The sequence below is a fragment of the Camelus dromedarius genome, chromosome 27 (genome assembly GCF_036321535.1).
Source record: "Camelus dromedarius isolate mCamDro1 chromosome 27, mCamDro1.pat, whole genome shotgun sequence".
Taxonomy (NCBI): domain Eukaryota; kingdom Metazoa; phylum Chordata; class Mammalia; order Artiodactyla; family Camelidae; genus Camelus; species Camelus dromedarius.
The window spans coordinates 25032041-25053836 of NC_087462.1; the positions used below are offsets into that span (position 1 = coordinate 25032041).

General features: G+C 56.4%; 1 protein-coding gene across 1 annotated transcript; it reads left to right on the forward strand.

Annotated features, from left to right (window-relative positions):
* Positions 1 to 10989: 10989 nt before the first annotated feature.
* Positions 10990 to 21793, forward strand: SQSTM1 (sequestosome 1). The gene is made up of 8 exons (XM_031437977.2): positions 10990 to 11236; positions 12758 to 12853; positions 13353 to 13582; positions 13679 to 13820; positions 14572 to 14652; positions 19527 to 19741; positions 20010 to 20205; positions 20942 to 21793. Exons 1-8 carry the CDS (start codon positions 11032 to 11034, stop codon positions 21097 to 21099), a joined length of 1323 nt encoding a protein of 440 aa, XP_031293837.1. The 5' UTR covers positions 10990 to 11031; the 3' UTR covers positions 21100 to 21793.
* Positions 21794 to 21796: the final 3 nt, after the last annotated feature.

Genomic DNA, 21796 nt, shown 5'->3' on the forward strand with positions numbered 1-21796 from the left:
CCGGGGCGCGGGGACCGGGAGGCGGCAGGGGCCCCGGCCCCGGGGCGGGGAGGGGCTGGGAGCCCGGGGCCGGGCGGGAATGAGGGCGGGCCTCGCGGGCTGGGGGCCGGGGCGCGGGGAGCGGACGGCCTCGGCTCGGCGGCTGGGCCGGGCCGGGCCGGGCTGGGCTAGGCTGGGCGGCGAGAGCCGCGGCCCGGCCTGGATCCGGGGCCGCCGCGGAGTCGGCTGCGAAGGGCGGGGCGGCCGGGACTTAAAGGGGCCGCATCACCCACTGCCGCCGCCAGCACCGCGAGGGGGCGGGGTGGGGGACCAACGCCCAGAACCCGCTCGCCCTGCTCGGGACAGCGGCCCGCGCGTGGGCTCGCGCGCTCGGGCCTTCGGGTCGCCCTGGGCTCCCGCCTCTGGGAGGTCGGGGCTGGGGCCTTCGCGAGGGCGGGTCCGCTGCGGTGAAGGCGGCGTGCCGGGTCCTCCGAACCCCTCGTCAGTAGCGTTTCCATTACTCGCCCAGCCCGGATCCGGACCCCACTCGCGCGCGTTAACTCGGGGACCCTCAGGCTCCTCCGCCAGGGCTGAGGGGTCCAGGCAGTGGGAGGGGGAGAGGTGTGGCCGCTCCGGAGCTGGCGGTGCCTCCAGCTGGAGGATGCCGGAGTGGCGCTGCCTGCCGCGACGCCCACGGGCACTTCACTCCCCCTCCCTCGGGGGCTGCTGTCTCGAGTCTGCAGGATAAAGGCGCCCTGCTCCATCAAATAGGGCACTTGGCTGCTTTCAGGAGTCAAAGGGCCGAAGTGTGGGGGTGTTGGGCACGATGAGCTGCCCAGAGCGGGGCTGGCCTCCCGGTGCCACGAGCCGGTAGGCGGGAGGCAGGTGGAACCGCGAAGTGATGGGGGCCGAGCCCCTAACGGTCCAGCGTCTCCTCTCCCTTGACCACAGGGCGCTTACACCTTTATTCTGTACTAATTGCAAGCTTTCCCAGTCCTCTGTGGAACGAAGATGGGTACAAACAAGAAAGGGATTCCTCCAACTAAGTATCTGGGTGGGCACTGGGGGGTGCCCTGGCCACGTCCCTGCTTGGGCGCCATTCCTAAGAGTCCTGGTCCCCAGAATTGGCTGCAGGGACTCCGAAGGGACCCTGGCGAGAGACCTCTTGTGATTGGGTTCAGACTGGGAGCCGGTGGGTTTTGCCTTCCTCTTCCAGCCCAGGCCTGCAGGATGGAAGCCAGAGAGTGTGGTAGGTTCTTGGGCATTCCCCTCTGCAGAGGTATTTATGCCAGTAGCAGGTGAGGCAGGGCCAGAGACTGAGACACGGCTCTATCCTGGGCCTGATTAAATGACTGGCTTCAAGTTTTCCTGCAGAACAGATTCCCAACACTGACACAGTGGTACTGTGCTCTACTTGCTAATGAACTCTGTTAACTGAGACTGGGCTTGTCTGAGCTTTCTGGAGTAAACTTGTTTTGTGTTCCAATGTTTTCCCAGGCATCTTTTATTTGTGGCAGGGATAATGGTTTTTCATTTGGATTATGATAAAGAGGGTTTAAAATTTTCTCTAAATGTGTATTTAAGCTTAACAGTGAGTTGATTTAAGGAAAATTATTCAACCGGTAAAAATTAAGGAGATGGTCTGACAATGACTAAAACTTTGGGAAGTTCATCTGTGTCCCGTCCCCCTCCACACTCTGGCTTTCGGGAGGAAGAGCAGGGACCAGGAGACCCAGGAAGGGAACAGAATTCTGCTCTGACATCTGGTGAATGCAGGACCTCTGTTAGAAATGGGACTGTCCAGCGCTAGGGTTGTGGAAAAAGGTGGTGATTGACTTTGGGAAGAGGTCTGGAGTGATGAAGAGTGGGGGAGGGGCTAGGGTAAGCAAGCTGGTAGGGGCCACACACCAAAACTGATGGCTGGGGTTGGGCAGCCGTAGGGATGCAGGCAGCCAAGACTGACAGTAGTCTTTCTAGATGCCCCCAGCCAGGCTACCTACCTCTACCTCCTCCCCGGTGCCCCTTCAGAATTCCAGGAGGGGGTCCTCTTAGCCACACATCCGCTCAGGGACACACACCCACCACCTGGCTGAGAATGGGTCAGCACCATGCCTGACTGTCCTGCCAGGATTGTACATTGGGGAAGAGAAGGGACATCCCAAAGGAAAGTTGATGCTATCACCGAAAGGGGACTGGAGGTGGGGCAGTCATGGAAAGAGAGCAGAAGTCTAAGGGAATGATGTCACCCCGGGCCTGCAGAAGTGATATCACAGTGAGGAAAGGCCCACTGTTTCTTGATTCATTAGTTCCTTCATGCATGCATGCATTCATTCTGCCCACTGCTGGGGGCGGGGGCGCCTAGGTCCTGCTGTTCCAGCACTGGCAAGCCTGTAGCCTGACCCTCACTGTAGCCTCTGGACTCTCAACTCTTCCCTTTGAAATGGGCAGTTGCCTGGCTCCGGGCCAGTTTTCCACTGCTCTCTGTGCCCCTGTAGTTATAAATCCCTCAGGACCTGCCTGCAACCCAAACTCCCTCAAGGCACTTCCCAGTGGGTGAGCTCTGCCTGTCTCCCTGCCAGGGGTTGGGCTTCCTGTACCAGGGGACAGTGACTCTGGCCCCCACTAGGAAGGAGGGTGGAGCCCAATGGGCACAGGAAAGTCCTGCTTTCTTTCCAGACCCCAGGCTGTGAGCCCTTCCTCCTAGGTCCTTGCTTCCCACCGAGTGAAAACGTGCTTTCCTATTGGGATTGCATGCCAGCCCTCAGCTTTTTTTTTGCCTTCCTGGAGATTCTCTGGGACAGCCTTCAGCTGTGGCAGGTCCTTCCATCCTTCTTCTTGGAGCTTCTTAACTTGTGGTCCAGGGATCCAGAATTGAGGAGGTCCAAGAGCTGAGACAGAAAAAAAAAAAAAGCATTCATTTTCACTAACCTCTAACTGAAACTTGGAATTTCCTTCAATTATGAATGGGGGCAGCAAAGTCCAGCAGAATTAGCAGAGCTTAGGACTGTCACACAGAAATCACAGGGGCTTTCATACTGCAGGTGTTGCAGACCCTTCAACACAGCAGTGAGGCACTCACTGCTGCTTCGTGATTCTGGTACTGAGTAGTCCTTCCTCTCTATCCTACAATTTAATGAGTTAATAAAGAATCACAGGTATTCCTATATCACAAATTTGTATGTTTTTATATTTTGATATTTGCATTTCAACATTAGTAGTCTTTTTGTAATGCGATATCCTTTATTTTCTGCATTGCAAAACATGGTTCCAAGCAGGGGTCCTTCATTTTCTCCAGATGCTTAAGAGTGTCTCTGGTACAGTGAGAGCTTGGTAGTCGTGCCCTAAAGACTCACCTCACCCCTCCACTGGTCCTTTCCTTAGACACCTCTTTTCCTTATTCATTCATAACAAATGTCCTGAGTGTCCACCCTGTGCCCTTGAGTTGCTGGTGACATAGATACACTGTGTACTGACATCGACCTGGTCCCTGTCCTCCCAGAGTCCCGTCTGCAGCCACCGTGCCCAGCACTGGGAAGGAAAGGTCCCTGGGGCTCAGAAAGCTTCTAATGTGGGGAATTACCACGATGAGAAGAGAGGGCCTCCTTGGGAAAGTGAGGTTAGCTGCATGACCCAGGGAGAGGAGGAGTTGCCTCAGTAAAGGATTGATCAGAACATGCGGTCAGTGCCAGCCTGGGCAGAGCTCAGTGAGAGAGGAGGCCTGGGACAACGGCGGCAGGCCAGAGCACCAGGACATCTTGTCAGAGATTTGGGTTTTTACCCCTGGGGCAATGGGATAGGTCCAAAGCAGGGAGAGATGTGGGAGCTGTGATGGGATTGACACAGTCCTATTTGCATTTTGAAGTGATCACTTTGGCAGGGATGGAGAAGGAACTAGAGAGAGGGAGAGAGGAAGCAGGAAGACCAGCCAGGGGCTGTTGTAGGGGAAGGAGTCCAGAATATGCCACTGTAACATAAAGATTATTCTGAGCTGAAGGCATTTGAGAATAAGCTGTTTTTCCCCCTTATCTGCCTAAAAGCAGAGCCTCTCTAAAGAATTCCAGATTGTCCTAAATCCCCTCCCTGGGAGCAACTAAGGAAAGATTGACTCTTTTCACATGATAACCCAAACAGACGTTGTCACAAAACTCCTTATCATTCTCCTAAGGACCCATTTATCTTTCCTAAAAGTCATATTTTTTCCATGTAAACATGTTTCTCCTTCTTTTCCTTCTCTGCTGCCCCCATTAAATTGGTAAATTTAGCCCCAAATTCTAACTGCCTAGTTTGTAAATAAAAATATTTTCTTGCTAATCTATCTTGTTTGTTTAATTCACAGGTCCTAAGCACTGAGTCTAAGAAGGTAGAGGAAAAGGTTTTCTGCCCTGATATAGGCAGCTAGGAGAGAGACACGGTCTGGAATGGGGGACAGGGGTTAGAGGTGAAAAGTAAATGGGTTCAGGACAGTCTTTGGGAGACTATACATCACTGAGGTCAAGAGTGTGAACAGACACGCTCTTGAGGCAAGCTGTTGGGCGTGGAGAGCCAGCCTGCCTGGCTTCATAATCCTGGCTCCAGTAGGGTGTGGCACAAGCCGTGTGACCTTGGGCGAGTTACTTTATCCCTTCTGTGCCCATTTCCTCAGGGTGTCAAATGGGGATAATAATCCGGATAGGCTTGATTATGCTGCTGTAATAATCCCAAAGGTCTATGATTTAATAAAGGTGTATTTCTCAAAGCCTGGGGGGGTTCAGCTCGTGGTAGTTCCTGTCCAGGTTTTCCAGGAATAACCACCTGAACACTGCAGGCTTCCCTGGCAAAGGGGAAGAGAGCTTTAGAAGCTCTGGCATTGGCAGATAAATAAATGCCCTGGCCTCTGAGTGATACACGGCTCTTCTGTCTCAGGTCCTTGGCCAGAGCTGATCACATGGTCTCACCTCAATATAAAATATTCAGAATGCTTCCCGGCATAAGAGAAGCACTGTGAGAGTGTCATTACTTTTATTATTGGGAAGCTCAATCAACAGGAACTGCTGGGGATTTGAGGGCTCAGCCTGGCCACAACTGACCCCCACATTTCTGGCTTACACTGCGGTGACCCTCACTGCCATTGGGAACCCTGTGGCAGGCATGGGGTGGGGAGGCGGTGAGTCAGTACTCCAGGATATGACCCTGATCCAGAGGGCTACTAGTGCTCTGTTTGGCCAAGCTTGAGGTCACGTGCACACCCCACCCTCCCCACCAGGGTAGAAGGGAAATGAATCCCTAGAGGAAAGTGCCTGCCAAAGAGGGATGTAAATTGAGCAGGGTGAGGGTGGGATAGGCTGCGACCTGGGACCCTTTACTGAAGTGCTTGCACCTGGCAAAGTCTCCTGGAGCAACTGCATACAAAGACACTATAAGAAACTAAAAATAACTGCACGTGTGTACAGTTAGGGCAAACTATGAACAGTAAGGTACAGCAGGGCCAAAACCCAGCTGCCACTTCTGAGGTGCCGGGTGCAAAAAGCAGAGTCTCACACACGACCCCTGCACACAGCACCACCAAGGGCTCCAACCCCTCCCGCCCACCCCTGATCTGGCCCTACCCTCACCGCATTTAAGGGACCGACAGCCCCTGCTCCGACCCCCAGTGAGGGAGCAAGGAAGCCTGTTACTTGTTTTCACTCCCCTTTTGCTGCTGTCCAATACAGCTTTGCCTGGAATTTCTCAATTGGCCTTTTATCAATAGAAACTCGTTAAAGAGTCCGAGAACTCAGGTCGATAAAAAGGGGACTGGGGAATGCATATAAAATCTGGGGTGCGGGGGGCTTTAGCCCTCTTCTGTCTCCAGAACTCTTGTCTAAGGGAACACCAGCTCCTCAGGGATCGCAGTCTGAGAGCGGAAGTGTGGGTCCCTACAGCGCAGGGGCGGGGGCTGTGCCCTTCTCAGCAGCTGTGACCCAGGCCCTGCTGCCTTCTCCCCACCAGACATGTTTTTAGTCAGGTCATAATGTCTACGTAGCATCCTGCCAAATCCAGCATGGCCTGCGGGAAGCTCAGGCTCTGTGGGCCCTCCGGTCCTCTCAACTCAGGGCCTGCCAGACTAACTCCCGGCTCAGCCGCCAGGGCCCCGGCAGGCCCTCCCGGTATCCTGGTCACTTGCGCAAAGCCCGCATCCGGCACCGCAGTCCCGCAGAGCCCGCCTTCCTGTGCGGCGCCGCGGTCAGGGACCCGAGGGGGGCGCCCGGGACGCGGCTTTACAGCGAGGAGCGCTTATCCAAGGAAGATCGCGCGCAGAAACCTGCTCCAGAGCGTCAGGGTCACACGATGAGGGGCACATTCTACGTCCAACACTCGCACGGCCCCCACGCACCCCGCAAACGCTACCTGAGCTCCCCCAGGTGCCAGGCGCGGGAGCCCAGGCGGAGCCAAGGGAGTGACCTGAGCCCGCGCCGGCAGCAGAGGGCGCGCGGGGCCCGGCCCGGCCCGGCCCGGCCCGGAGGCGGAGACGCAGCAGAGCAGCGCGTGCTCAGGGCGTGCGGGGCCGGCCGTGAGTGCCCCGCACCAAGGGGGGCGGCCCGGGCGCGCAGCAGGACTTCGGAACACGAGGAAGACGCCAGATAACTTTTCTAGAAGGTTTTCGACGGGAGGTGGGGGGAAGCGGGGGGTAGGGGGAGGAGAGGGCCGGGATCCTAAGCCTGACCCGCAGAGGCCGTCCGTTCCACGTGACCCAAACTCCCGACTCGCTCCAGAAAGCGCGCCCCGCCCCGGCACCCTCTCACTTATCGGCCTGGGACTGGCGCTCCCCGGAGACTGCCGCCCCGAGCCGAGCCGGGAGCCCCTGGACCTTCCCCCCCCCCGCCCCCGCCCTGGGCTGCTGTGCACCGGTCCCGCAGGCCCAGGCGCCTCCGCGGGTCTCTGGCCTGGGGATGCCTGGACCCGTCAGGGGTCTCCGCGCGGTTTCCTCACAGCCCCCCTCCCCCACACCTCATGGCTCCTCCTTTGCTCTTTCCAGAACCTTCCGTAGTTAAACTGGGTCTCTGCTTTGGAGGCCCCAGCCTTGTCCACCCTTAGGTCGGTCTCCACCGAGGACTGGAGAGGCCGACGAGGGGCAGGACCATTGGATTCGAGTCGTGACACCTGTCTGAGCCCCTCTACATCCCCACCCCAACCCTAGGCAGGCGTAGGCTCCACTTAGGAGACCTGCGGCCGTGCCTGACCATTTCTGATCAGCGGATCTGACGCAGGAAGCGAGGTGTGCGCTCCCTGTCGCTGCGGGGAAACCGAAGTCCCTGCCGGTTTCTCAGGCAAGGACCCCGCCCGGTGCCACGCCGGGAGCCCAGGGACACACGCTGGAGGGGAAGGGGCTGGCTGGCTGATGCCGCTCCCCAGGCGGTCCGCGGCCCCCTTCTAGGGTCGTCTCTCTACCCACCCAAGACCCAGCCCGGGTTCTTCCACCCCGGGCCGCACGTTCCTTCTGGGCCAGGCATGCAGGGCTGGAGTGTCAGCCACAGAGGTCCAGGTGCCGCCCGTCGGGCTTAGTCCTTCCGCTAATCTTAGGCCTCGGGCTTTCAGATACGTATTTACAGACATGGCCCCGCATTAGGCCTCACTCCTCCTCCCTTTCCGAGAGCCGGCTCCACGGCCCTTGGGAACGGCGCGGCCACGTCCAGCTCAAGGTCCCCCGGTACGACCAGATTTTCTGCCTGCCCCCGGATCTAGTGCACGCAGCCCAGCAAGAAGGGCTGCTTCCTCCCGCCAGCAGCCGTGTAGGAGGGCCCCAGGCTACCGAGAACCACAATCTGGCATTACCTAACTCTCCAACCATGCCTCCTCAGGGGCTTTATTTCATTTCCTGGATGACACTGACTTCAGTTCCTTTCCTTTCAGAAGCCCGCCTGCAGCCCCCAAGGCCCCCTCGGCCCCCTCTTGCCTGGGCTGTGGGCTTTTGCAGGAAGGGCTAAAGCGAGGTGATATCCAGTGCCTGGGTATTTTCCCAAGGGAGTGGTCAGGGGAGGCCCTACTGAGAAGGTGACATTTAGGGTGGGAGGCTGCCACGGGAGGTGAGGCGTTCTAGGCAGGGGAAGGAGCCAGGAAAAAGTCACCAGGTAGATTGGTTTGGCATGGTTAGGAACCCAAGCCAGGGGTGAGTACCTCCTGTGTGAGGGAAGAGAATGGCAGACAGGTCCCAGGGCAGTGTGGCCTGGAGGCACCCTACCCATGACTCTATTCCCCCATGGCGAGACGGACTCATCCCTTAGGCCCAGCGTTGGGGTGGGGGAGAGGCTTGATCCCCTCTGATCCACAGTCTGAAAAGTGGCCCAGAGCAGCTCAGCCTGAGTCCTGCAGTGGCCTTGTCTCTGTCTGGCCCACCACCTAACCTCCAAGCCTGGCTCCACACCCCAAAGAAAATAAACTAAAGGGAACTTAAGGAAACCATTGTCAAGGATTATTTTTGGAAGAGAGGAAGGGATAAATGAGGGAGTGGTTACAACACACGAGACAGCAATAAAACCAGAAGACCTTCTGGCCACCCCTGCTTGTCTCATCTCCCAGAACCTCTTGACGCAAGGTCTGCTCTGCGCTCCCAACTCTTTCATCTCAACCCTGGATGCAGTCTCCTCCGTGACACCCCGCTCCCAGCCGACACCTCCCCAAAGCAGCCAAACAACAAATAGCACACCTAAGGGCCATCACCTGGGAGGGGTGACTCAGGTTGTCCCACTCCAGTCCCATTTCAAACATGAGGAAACCGAGAGGCTGGTCATTTCCCCAGTGGGGGCAGTGCTGGTGGATAGTGGGTCTCCTGACTCAGGCACCAAGCTTTCCCACTGGCGGAGTGTGCATGTTTTATCCTGGAGGGTGGGGAGGTGGGCAGTGGGCACCAGGGAGGTTGGGGAGCTCCCTGCAGCCCTAGGAAGGGAAGGAAAACAAATGTCATAAGGAGGCCTTGGATCATGGGGACAGGGTCTAGTTGCCAGCTCCCTGCTACCCTGGCCTCTACTTGCTCTTTTGGTTCCTGGGTCCTGACAAGACCTATGCTCCCCAGCCTGGCTGCCTGGCTGCTTGATAAGATGTCATTGGTGGCTGCAAGGGGGCCGGGGATCCCCTTGTTATGACGCTGGTCATGGGACGCTGACTCACTGTTGGCCACACCACCTGACTGTAAGGCAGAGAGGGCCCTGCCAGGGGGTTCCCCGGCTGCCGCCTTGTTTACCTCTAGCAGGCCTGGCTGGAGGGCAGGGCTCAGCAGTGGGGCATGCTGGGAAGGCCAGAACCCGGGCTCCCCAGGGCAGGGGGCTCCCTGTTTCCCAGAGCCCCATTTCCTGTCACGCCCTTTCTCCCTGAGCTTTTCATTCCTCTCTCTAAACCCACCACTGTTCCAAACGGAGCCAAAAGGCAAAAAAGCAAAAGTGTTCCTGGTGGCAGCCTCTGTCTCAGCTGCTTGTTTAGACACAGGCTGTGCCTGGAATCCTTGAAACTCAAGTTTCCCCAGAACCACAGGGCTTTCCTTGTGCACCCCCATGCTCTCAGATGGAGATGATGAAGCGCCACAGTCCCAGGGGGCAGAGAGCCGGGCTCTTGGCCTGGCCTGCCCTGGGCTTAGTGGCTCCCGGGCTGCTGAGTCACGCAGGGGCACCTGTGGGCTGCTGCAGCCTCTGCCCAGCACTGGCCCCTCTTTGACCCCGACCCTGTCTGTAGGGCAGAGGGCAGAGAGGGCCACTTCCCCAGGCTCATAGCAGGGAAGTGGGGAGAAGCCTGAGAGGGGCCTGCCCTCTCCACGGGGCTGCTTTGGGCAGGGGTTCAAAGCCTTGCCTGCTCTGGAGCTCTCTGGGAAGGACAAGTTACACCTGTGGACAAGTCCCTGCTGTGATTCCACAAGCAAGTCACTCTCACACCTGACTAGCCAAATCCAACTGCCCCTTGAAGTTTTACCTGCTCCCACAAACCCCACCGTGAAAAACTCGAGTTTGACTCAGCAGGTCTGACTTTCTACTCACAGAATTCTACCTGGGAGGATTCATAGGGCGACATACTCTTCTAGCCTACCTTCTTCTAAGACACCACCCCCTAAAAACCCCCTTCCCCCAGGCCATTTAAACGTATCACTTTTGTCACAAAGCAGTTTTTCTTGGTTCCTAGCTTGGGGGCTGTTGGTCTGACCCCTGCACTGCTCATGAGGCCAACAGACCTGAGACCCTCAGGCCCTTGGGCACCACCTGCTGAGCTGAATCCTGAGCTGACAAGTGGGTGTCCAGGCACCCATGGGGACTCTCTCGGGCTGCAGTGACCACTTTGTGGCCACTGAAGCTCCAGGAAGCCTTAGCAGGACCTCCGGCTGGGTGGGGATGGGGAAGATTCTGTGCTCTTCTGGCACCTCTCAACCCAACCCCCTATTAAACTGGGAGCTCCTCTGGCACTCAGGCTTGATTTAGGGGCTCTGTCCCTCAATCCAGTAAGGGCCGTCATGGAGGATGCTGGGGGCGGTGTAGTGGGCTGCCACCTGAGAAGCTGATCTCTTTGAACGGATGGGGGCCAACATGAGTGGCAAGATCAGGACAGCACCTTGGGAGCCAATTTGTTCTAGCCGGTGGTGCCCGCTGAGCGCCTGGGAGCTTCGTGGCTTTGGGCCTCTATCCCCCGCCACCCTTCTGCACTGGGCATTCCCGGGCGGCCTGGGTTCTGCTATGCTGAGTCATGGCCAGGACCAGGCCTGGGAGGGGTCTGGGGCGGGACCCTCCCTGGACGGTTCCTTCCCTCAGGTGCAGAGGCGGACGCCCGATCTAGATGTCAGAGTGCGGGGCCGGTCTCTTGGGGTCCCTGGTGCCGTAGGGGCAGTGAGAAAGGGGTCGGCACCGAGGGGGCCCAGCAGCGGGGAGGGGGGAGCGACCGTGGGGCTCCTGCAGGGCGGCTCGCGCGCGACGGCTCGGACGGGGCCAGGGCAGGACGCGGCGCGCTCAAGCCACGCCCCCAGGAGGCGTGGAGGGGGCGGGTTTTCCGGCGTCCCCTACAAAAGCCGCGCGCTGGCACCCAACGCTGCCCCGCTACGCGCCTGCTCCCCAACCGTCGGCGATGGCGTCGTTCACCGTGAAGGCCTACCTTCTGGGCAAGGAGGACGCGGCGCGCGAGATCCGCCGCTTCAGCTTCTGTTTCAGCCCGGAGCCCGAGGCGGAAGCCGAGGCCGCGGCGGGCCCGGGGCCCTGCGAGCGGCTGCTGAGCCGGGTGGCCGCGCTGTTCCCCGTGCTCCGGCCCGGCGGCTTCCTGGCGCACTACCGCGGTGAGCCGGCCGTGCCTCAGCCCTGCCCCGCCTTCTCGTCGGGCCTGGGGGCGCCGGCGGGCTTTGCTCTGGCCGCTCACCGGGTGGGCGGCGGCCCCCGGTTAGGTCGGCCCTTGTGGGGTCACGCGCTGCCGGGCGCTCCTGGCGGGTCTCCGGCCTGGCGGCGTGAGCGGCCTCCCCTCCCCCCGCCGTGATGCTGCAGATCTTGGCTGGGGCGCGCCGGGGCGGACACGGGGTGGTCAGAGGGGAACTCGGGTTACACTGGCACCTCGTCGCTGCCGAGTGTGGGTCAGCTGGCGCCAGGTGGGCTTCAGATAGTAACCCGGAAGAGCCTGGGCCAGCAGGCGCGGAGGAAGGGCGGGCCGCGGACAGGGTGACGCGGCTGGCAGGCCTGGGTGCGGAGGGCTCGGCACTGCGCGGCCTGGCCCGGGAGCCCGGGGCCCGCGGCGGGGAGGGGAGGCCGGGGGCTGACCACAGGACGCCCAAGGCCGGGCGGAGTCCGGAGCTTATCCCACTGGCAGTGGATAGAGGGGCAAGATGAAAGCGTTCTTGAGAAGCGTTGGTGCAGGGACAGAGTGGCGCTGGCCTGACTGGTGGCTGCTGGGGGTGGGGTTGGGGGAGGTTGTTGTGACTGGGAAGGAGGCGGGCAGTGGGTGGGGCCGTGCTGGGACCTCCCTCAGGACTGCTGCCGGCTTGCCAGGCCCCCAGCTTTCCTTTTTTTTTTTTTTTTTTTTTTAATAACAACTTTATTCAGCTACAATTCCGGTACCATAGAATCCAGCCATTTGAAGTGTCCAATTTTTGGCGTATCGACAGATTTGCAACCATTACCACAATCATTTTGGAACCTTTTCACCTCCTTATTAAAAAAACTCCGTACCCTTTAGGTATTCTCTCATCCTCGTCATCCCTTCTACCCAGCCCTAAGCTAGCACTAATCTACCTTCTCTATGGATTTCCCTATTCTGGACATTTTATGTAAAAATATATAGTCTTTTGTAACTGGCTTCTTTATCATAATGCTTTCAAGATTCACCCATGTTGTAGTATGCCATTTTTGTGGCTGAATCATATTCAGTTTTATGGATACACTACATTTTGTTTAGCCATTCATTAGTTGATGGATGTTTGGGTTGTTTCCATATTTCAAAGCAGCCTCTTTTTATGGTAGGTGCTGCGTCTGGTGGCCCACAGACCTGATTCAGCCTGTAGATGTATGGTTTGTGCTTATGGTGGTGCTTTAAACCATTGGAGGCAACATCTAAAAACGAGACTACATACAAATACATGGTTTTAGCTTCGTTGGGGGAGGAAGCGGGCGGAAGTATTCTACTTTACTCTCCAAAGCCAGAAGAGGTCCAGACTGCCCCAGAGCAGGTCACAGACGGAGATCTCCCACTGTTGACAGTGGGCCTGGGTCTGGTAGGATGTGGGTGGAGACAGCACCTTTCTGACAGGGCAGCTGGTAGTTTGTGTCCAGCTGAGACACCCTGGGTACTCACATGCTGTTCTTTCATCTAGATGAGGACGGGGACTTGGTTGCCTTTTCCAGCGACGAGGAACTGACAATGGCAATGTCATATGTGAAGGATGACATCTTCCGTATTTACATTAAAGGTAAGGGGGCTTCTCCGGGGTGCTGCCTGAAGCCAGGTGCTCCCTGCTAAGTAAAACAAGCTTGTGGTTTTGGAAAAATTCCCCCAAAGAAGGGGTGAGGAAACTGCAGGCTGTTTGAGACAGGGCCATAATCATCGCTATGCTTGGCCTGAGAAAGGAGTCTGTGTCCTTCACCTGGGAGAGGTTGGAGGGTCTGTGGGCACACTCTTGATTGGGCCCAGGGGCTAGGGGCAGCTATGGAGTTGGTCTGAGCACGGGCAAGGCCAAAGCTGTGCAGACCTAGCTTTGTCCCTATGGCTTCTCTTCTGCCTGGGCCACACGTGCCCAGATAACAGGCACAGGGACTGGGAACCTCCTAGCAGTTATTGTCCCTTGAGCAACTGAATTCCAAGTGGGTTCAGTGTCTGAAGAGTGGGGTTAGGGGCCTCCTCTGATGGCCCCACAGAGGAGTCTTCGTGGCTCCTGAAGGGAGCCTCATGGCTCATTGCCCTCTCTGCAGAGAAGAAGGAGTGCCGGCGGGACCACCGCCCTCCATGTGCTCAGGAGGTGCCCCGCAACATGGTGCACCCCAACGTGATCTGTGATGGTTGCAACGGGCCAGTGGTGGGGACCCGCTACAAGTGCAGCGTCTGCCCAGACTACGACCTGTGTGCCGTCTGCGAGGGGAAGGGCCTGCACAGGGAGCACAGCAAGCTGGCCTTCCCCAGCCCCTTCGGGCACCTTTCTGAGGTCAGCAGGGCCTCCCCATGGGCCCGGGGTGGGCACTGGGTGGCCGGAGCCCCCCTGACCTGGCACTGCCCTGCCCCTCTGCTTGCCCCTCTGCAGGGCTTCTCTCACAGCCGCTGGCTCCGGAAGCTGAAACACGGCCACTTCGGGTGGCCTGGCTGGGAGATGGGCCCACCTGGGAACTGGAGCCCACGTCCGCCTCGAGCAGGGGATGCCCGACCTGGCCCCGCTGCGGAATCAGGTGAGGTTGGTCTGCTGACCTGTGAAGGGTGAGATGTGAGGGCCGGCAGACCTGGAGGACCTTCCCCAGGTCCTGAATTCCTGCATGCCTGTGGCTGGGCAGTTCAGGGCCACTCACAGCATTTAATCGTCGCAAAACCCTGCAAGGTGTGGAGCACTGTCTCCATTGCACATGTGGAAAAACTGAGGTGCCCAAGTGCCCGAGGCCGCAGCTGCACCTGCTGCTGCCTGCCACGCTGCGCTGCATTCTGAGACGGCCCTCACCGCAGACAGGGAGGCCCTTCCAGCCCCTGCATCTCTACCACGCGCTCCCTTCTCTTCTGTGTCGGCTGTCAGGAAAGTCAGGGCCAAATTTGCTCAAGTCTTTAAAACACAGTCCCCAAGTTAAAAACTTACACACAGCTTGTATTCTGAAGTTTTGGTTTTATTCTGATTTTATTAATCTTACTACATCCTTTGATTCACCTCATCTTTAAGAACAAGGATGGGGATACTTGTTCGATTTTGAGTAAATAGTATTTGATGCTGTGTGTACTGAGCTCCCTGTGGGGTTCCTGAGCACTAGGCTGACAGATGAAGGAGGAGCAGTTTGAGGGACAAAGGAGCCCAGGAGGTGGCTTGGGGAGGGAGGGAGGGCAGTGCTGGGAGTGCAGGCTGCCGGGAGGAAGGTGACAGGACCGTGGCAGGTGTCAGTTATTGAGAAATGTGCTTTGAATTAAACTTATCTGTATTTTTGTTTTTTAAAATCAAAGCTTCTGGCCCATCAGAGGATCCCAGTGTGAATTTCCTCAAGAATGTAGGGGAGAGTGTGGCAGCTGCCCTCAGCCCTCTGGGTAAGTGGCTCCCTTGTCCATCCTTTGACATCAGAGGAGCATTTTGGTAGCCAGTGGGTGGGTAGCTGTTCTGTGGCTTTCACCTGGGAGATGGCAGAGGAATGGCAGCTGAAGTGTCGAGACTGGTAAGGATTTGTTGCCTCAGATCAACCTTTGCCAAGTGCTGCTCCGTAGGCCACTTAAGGTTGAATTCCCTGACAAATTCTTGAGCTTTTCACATGGAGTGAAGTGGACAGCCAGTGTTTAGTTGGGGTAATCCACTAGGGAAGGTTGCAAGTTGCAAGACTGGCCCGTCATCTTCTGCTTGTCTGTCTTTTGGGAGAAGACCAGTCTGCATTTCTCTAACGTGAGACTTGGGGTTTACCCAAGGACTTGGAGAGTAATTAGTTGAGGCGCCATTTTGCTTTTCCTCCCGTTTTTGCAACCCGCAAGCTCCCCTGGTGCTTCCCGAATGCCAGGCTTGGGCACTGGGGAGAAGGGAGCGAGGGAGGCAGTGCTGAGTGTGCTGCCGGGTTCCCAGTGTGCAGGCCCAGGGTAGGTCTCAGGGTGGGTGTGCGGTGCACCTTCGCAGGTGGCCAGCCTGAGGCCAGAGTGCCGAGACGTTAGAAGGCACCTGCCGTGTCACGGCAGCGGGGGTCAGCTGACGCAGGTGCCTTGTGGTGCACCCGTGATCTCAGACTAGAGGAGAGCTCATCTTTGTGACTGCAGTGGCAGGGAGCGTCCACCTGGTCTGTCCAAAAGCCATGTCCAGTGTCTGAAAGAATGCGATAGGAGGGTGCCCAACCCGCAGGACGTGACCACCATCACTTCCAACTTGCGGCCATTTCTGCTCACGCTCGTTGAAGCAGCTTTGAAGCAGCAATGACATCCTGGCACTGCTGATACATGACGCAGCTCAGATCATACATGGTTTCTGTACTGGAGCTAAAGGCTCTTGAGAGAATGAGGAAGAATTCCTGCATCTCATGCTTTCCAAGAACAGTGGGCACTGATGAGGTTATAACCGAGAGAGGCTCTCCCTGAACCCTGCCACTCACTCAAGACATAGTGACATAGTGAAGACACAATGAGTAGAATTTTAAGAAATTCCAACTAATGGGCTGTTACTTAGGGACCTTGGGAAGTTTCTCTTTGGAAGACAGTAAATGGACAGTGGTTCTCAAGTCTGGCTGAGCGTCGGAATCCCCGACAAAGAATTTTTTTTTTTTTGGTATACATTTTGGTTTATGGAAACTTAAAACTACCCTGAAGAACCAAGTCCTTTACTAAAAGAATGAACAGGACAACCTGGGGAGTCACAAAAACAAGTCTAGGCTCAGGCAGGGAGCTCCAGGCCCCTTGGTTTGGTGCGCAGGGCCCGGGCGGCGCCTGGGCGCCGTGTGTCCCGAAGGCTCCCCGGGAGACCCGCCTCACCCTTGCTCCCCATCCTGAGACCCAGCTGAGCTTGTTCAGTGTTTCAGAACTTGACCTGGGTTCCCCGCGCAGGACACGTGGGAATAATCTTGGGAGTGCTCAGGGGTCTTTTGGGATAAGAAATAAGGCCTTTTTGGGTCTTTCAAAGTGGATGGAGTTGTTTTCTGCTAACTATGGAGGAGCCTGGAACCCTGCAAAAAAAGGAACGTTTCAGTAAAACATGCCGTTGAGTAGCTTCCATTTCGGAGAGCCGTGCGAGGGGGGACTAAACTCTGTTGTTGGAGTTCCAGGTATTTTCCTTTCTTATGAGAAACTGACAGGATGACAGTCTGCTAACTGCCTAGAAGGGACAGTTCCCAGAGCAGGGCCCAGCGTGGACACAGCCAGTGACACCTCGCGGGGGTGGTCTGTGCAGTGAGTCAGTGGCTTTAAAAACCCAAGGCCTTTTTTAGGTAGGTGCCAGCTGAATGGCACCATGAAGCCCCGGGCTGCACCTGGCTGGAGGTCACAGTCAGCGATACCGGGGACGTGCAGCAGCGGGCCTCTTCCTTGTCATGGGGTTTTCGATAAATGTCCACCCCCCAACACACAAGAGCTTCGGGGCAGCAGGGCACGGACTGGAACAGCCTTGCGAGCCCTGTAGTCTCAGGTTATCAATTTGGAGAAACCCTCGTTCAGTAATCTCTCTGCTCCATTTACACAAGAGTCACTTCGTTCACTCCTTTAAAAAGCGAGAGAACATGTGGGTGCTCACTGTACTGTCCGTCCAGCTCTTCTGTTTGCTTGAGTCTGTCAGGGGAAAATGGCTAATAGGGAAGGGATTAAACAAAGAAATATAAAGCAACATGGATAAAGAAAAAGGGAACAGAGTAACAGCGGACAAGATAAAACGATGTCACCAAACTTTGGAAGATGGGAAGTGGGTGGAGGGCAGTAACCGACAGCGGAGGCACCAGAAAGCTGTGCACCTGCACGGGGATGCTGCTGAGAAGCAGGGACCAGGGAGGGCCTGGGAACACGGGGTTCCTGTTAAGGATCATGGAGAGACTCCAGGGTCCCACTCAGCCAGATGCCGGCCTTGCCAACCTTGGCAGGATACCCAGTGTTTCATTGCTGGAGCCCTTGACCCAGGCGAGCTTCAGGGTGAGGACACTTGGGACACAGGGCAGGGTGAGGCACCAGCCTGAAACTGGGCATCAGGCGTGAGAGCGAGCCCAGCAGGAGCTGGGGAGGCCCTGTGCCGGAGAGGCCAGCTGCACCAGGGACGCGTCCGACGGCTCTGCCCCCTGGGGTCCTGGTGCCTGGCCAGACACCCCGCCACCTGCACGGGGAAGCTAATGACGGCCCTGGCCCCATGGGGAGTGCTTCCTGTCAGCTTTTTCTTAGTGCGTTAGGCTCAGACAGCCACGGGTCACCAGCCATTTGGGAAAACCTCTATGCACGAGAAAGAAGGGAGTTGAGGGAGGACTTGACAGGGAAGAGAATGTTAGCACATCCTCAGTGAGGCATGGAAAAGTAGCTGCATCCGTGAAAAACAGGATACCATGAAAGTGGTAACAGAAGGGGACAGAATAAGAATATAGTTTGGAATTTAAAGAAATAGCAGAAAAAAGAAAACCTCAAAAGAAGGCTTAGGGGGTAAGTCATCAGATAAATAAGGCATGAACATTTCCCAAAAAAGTAGATTTTAAGATCATTTCAAGGAGATTTTCTAGAAGCAAAACAAATAGGCTGGAGGAGAGAAAAGATGGGATTTGAGGATTAAGCCTGGAGGCCCAGTATAGGATGAAGGAATTCCAGAAAGAGCACAGGGTTAAACTGAAGGGAGGAAGTTGTTAGCAGAGTGTAAGAGTTTCTTAGCACTAGGCGTTAACCTCTGGGTGGAAGGGGACCCCCAGATGCCTTGAACCAAGAATGACTGAGGAAGACCCCACACCTAAGCTTAATGTTGTCAAGTGGCAGCACTTTATCTTGGGATAAAGAGAAGCTCCTGAAACTGTAGGTTGCTATAAAAGCTTGGGAATTCAAAGAGCACAGCATTGGGAGCTGAAGACTGGCTTCGAAAGTCTCTTCTAAAATGGTTTTTCAACCTTGAGTTCTGTACCCAACTAAAACGATCAAGGGTGAGAGCAGGACAGAGCTGTTGAGGGTTGCAAGGTCCGAGCCCTCGTACCTGGGCTGGAACCCTCTCTCTGGCCAAATGAAGACGTAAGGCCTGACTGAAAGAAGGGGTGCTTAAAGATGGGCCCCAACCCACGAGAGTGACAGGGGAGCTGCCAGGATGGAAGGAGAGGCCTCGGAGCTGCGCCTCTGGCCCAGAGTGCCGCCCGTCCAGGCCACGGCTGGAGGCTCAGCCCGAGGGAGGGCCTCCAGGGGAAGCCAGAACTCACGGGCTCGCCTATGCTTTTTTTTTTTTTTCTGTTTTTTTATTTTATTTTATTTTATTTTAGTTATAGTCAGTTTACAATATTGTCAGTTTCCAGAGTAGAGCACGATTTTTCAGCCATATGTGAACACACTTATATTCACTGTCACATTCTTTTCCACCGTGAGCTCCCACAAGCTCGTGTATACGTTTCCCTGTGCTGTGCAGTATGATCTTGTTCATCTGTTCTGCATATGCCTGTCAGTATCTACAGATTTCAAACTCCCAGTCTGTCCCTTCCCATCCCCTCCCCCCCCATACTCTTAACTCAAGTAGAAAATTCTAGAGAAGCTGCTGGAGCTGTTGGGGAAAGTTAGCAAATGAAAGAGGGGGCGTCGTTAACGCCACACAAACAGAGCAGCTGTGCACGGGACAGGCCCGCTGCTGGGAGCAGTGTTTGTGTAGCTGCACGAACATGAACACTGAATGTTGTTTTCACCAAAATTTGAGTTTTTCAAAGGATTGGGGAAGGAGGAGGTGAGAGAGGAAAATTTAAACAGTAAACTCAGTCAAAGAAAGTGTGTCCTGGGTTGAAAGTCGTCCCTGGGGAGTGGGCAGGGGTGGGTGCTGTGGGGCAGGGGGTCTTCTCTAAGCCTTTGGGAATTGTTTGACTCTAAGCTGTGGGCATGTAGTCCTTTGAGAAAGTAAAATTGATTAGAAACACAGCTGGGGTGATTGTGGCCTCCCTTCCCATCAGTGAGCGTGAGTCCCAGAGCGTGAGACGAGGTGGACACGCCGGCCCTGTGCTGCCAGGCTCGTGGGCCTTGCACGAGCAGAACAGGAGTGTTCAGTGTGCGTGTCTTCCACATCGCCAGGCCCCTGCACACGAGGGCCGTGCTTCATGTGGGCCTCAGCACGGTCGGGGGTGGGGGGTTCTGGCCACACGCAGTCTTTGGCGCTCACCCCCATTCTGCAGGCCTGGCCCCGTCTGCACCGTTGGGGAGAACAAGGTCTCTTTCTGGACTTTCTGGCTCTGAAGCTGGTCTGGGGTGTTAGCTGAGATTAATCAAGGTTTTGTTTGCTCCTCGGGTTCTAGGCATTGAGGTCGACATTGATGTGGAACACGGCGGGAAGCGGAGCCGTCTGACATCCGCCTCCCCCGGCGGCTCCAGCACAGAGGAGAAATGCGGCTCTCGGCCAAGCAGCTGCTCTTCTGACCCCAGCAAACCACATGGGGATGCGGAGGGCACGGCCCAGTCGCTGGTGGAGCAAATGAACAAGATTGCCCTGGAGTCAGGGGGGCAGCCTGAGGCAAGCGCCCTCCAGCCCTGTCCCCCAACGCTGCGCTGCCCCGCGCCCCCCAGCACTGCAGCCGCAGCCGCTGCCTGTCATCTGCGTGGCCCACGGGCCCCCTGTCTGGCACGTGGTCACTCTGTGAACCCTCTGCTAGATCTCTGTGAAGAAAAGCACTCCTACAGCCTCTTGCCAGTGCTCTACGGCCCAGTGCCCGCAGGGACCGAGGCTGTGGGCGGGGGGGCCTGCTGTCCATGTCTTTGTGCTCATGGGGCTTTTGTTCCAGGAGCAGATGGAGTCTGATAACTGCTCAGGAGGAGATGACGACTGGACTCATTTGTCTTCGAAAGAGGTGGACCCATCTACAGGTGAACTCCAGTCTCTCCAGATGCCCGAATCCGAGGGGCCAAGCTCTCTGGACCCTACCCAGGAAGGACCCACAGGGCTGAAGGAAGCCGCATTGTACCCACATCTGCCACCAGGCAAGTCATTTCGAGCACTTTTGTATTTCTCCCTCTGTCGTTCAGAGCATCCTGTCATTTGCTTCTAGCAACACAGAAGGATGTTATGTTCTCTACTGCAGAGCTTGCCTGTTGACATGAGGGAAAATAATGAGTTGGTTTTGTCCTCTGTATCTACACAGAGCCCTAGTAAGCTCAGCTAATTTTAGAAATGACTAAAACAACATCCAGACGCAGAGTCACAAAGGCAGGTGTGCCGTGGAGGCGGCGCCGGCTTTGGCACTGCCTCACACTGGAACTTGGGGGTCTTCCCGCTGTCCTCAGGGAGGGGGCCGACCTAGAGCCGGGGTCACAGCTAAGCTCCCAAGTAGGAGCCAGGCAGGAAGCCACCGTGTAAAGCAGGTGGTGTGGAAGGCAGTAGGGCCGGGTGGAGAGTGTGGCAGCCTGGAGAACACACACTGAGTAACAGCAGCAGCTGACGTGCTGCTTCGGTTCATTACCATGACATGGCAATGATGTTTAAGACAATATTCAAGTGGAAAAGAGACTGCCAGCAGCCTAAAGTGTTTATCCTCTGACCTTTCTGCCAAAAGCTTGCCAGTCCCTGCTGTGGAGGGTCCTTGTGAAGGTTAAGACCTTGTGGAAGGGTCAGGCCCTGCGGGCACTGGGTCCTTGCTGGCTGGATAGGATGCTGCCCTGTGCAGGTAGCACTGGGGGCCCAGGCCTCCTCCTCACGGCTCTCATTGCTCTCTGGCAGAAGCTGACCCCCGGCTGATAGAGTCCCTCTCCCAGATGCTGTCCATGGGGTTCTCCGATGAAGGCGGCTGGCTCACCAGGCTCCTGCAGACCAAGAACTACGACATCGGGGCTGCGCTGGACACCATCCAGTATTCAAAACACCCACCGCCATTGTGACAATTTGTGCTCGCCTGTTCTGTGTCCCCTTTCTTGTCTCACAGTTGTGTTGAGCTAGTGTAGAACCCCAGTGCCTCTGTAAGGGTGAGTTTCTCTGCATTCTTCTTCCAGCATCTGGGGGGTGGGGACGCATGAAGCCATTTCGGGCAGTAGAGCAAGTAACACAAGGAGGTTAATTCCAAGCGCGTGTGCTGACGTCTGAGAAGCGTTTACCAGCTTCCCGTGGGCGCCCTGGCTCCTCACGGCCCGGGGAGGACGCGGGGGCCACACTGCATCGTGCTCCTGCACCCCCCGGCCAGGATGACACCAGCAGTCCCGAGTGCACCTTGCCTAGGGGCCTTCTGCTTTTTCTTTTTTTCCAGGGACTAACAGTACACTGACATGTAATTGATGCTCTGCTAGAAACCTGATACGCTCTGAATTTAGCAAGAGTATAGCCCACATTCTGTGGGGGCGGAGGCTGCCTGCAGTGAGTACCCGAGGGCGGGCCAGCCCGGGCCTTCCGCTGCGTGTCTGGGAGGAAGGGCTGAGGGGAGCTGACGTTAGTGTTCACTGAGTACTGCCTGTTTCGTAACCACTAGCTTTCTCTTGTTTTTCCAATGTGTCAACTGCTTTTAAAGAAAATCACTTTGTAGCCATCCTGTTATCCTATTTGTAAACAATCTAATTAAATGGTATAAGCACTTTAATCAAAGAT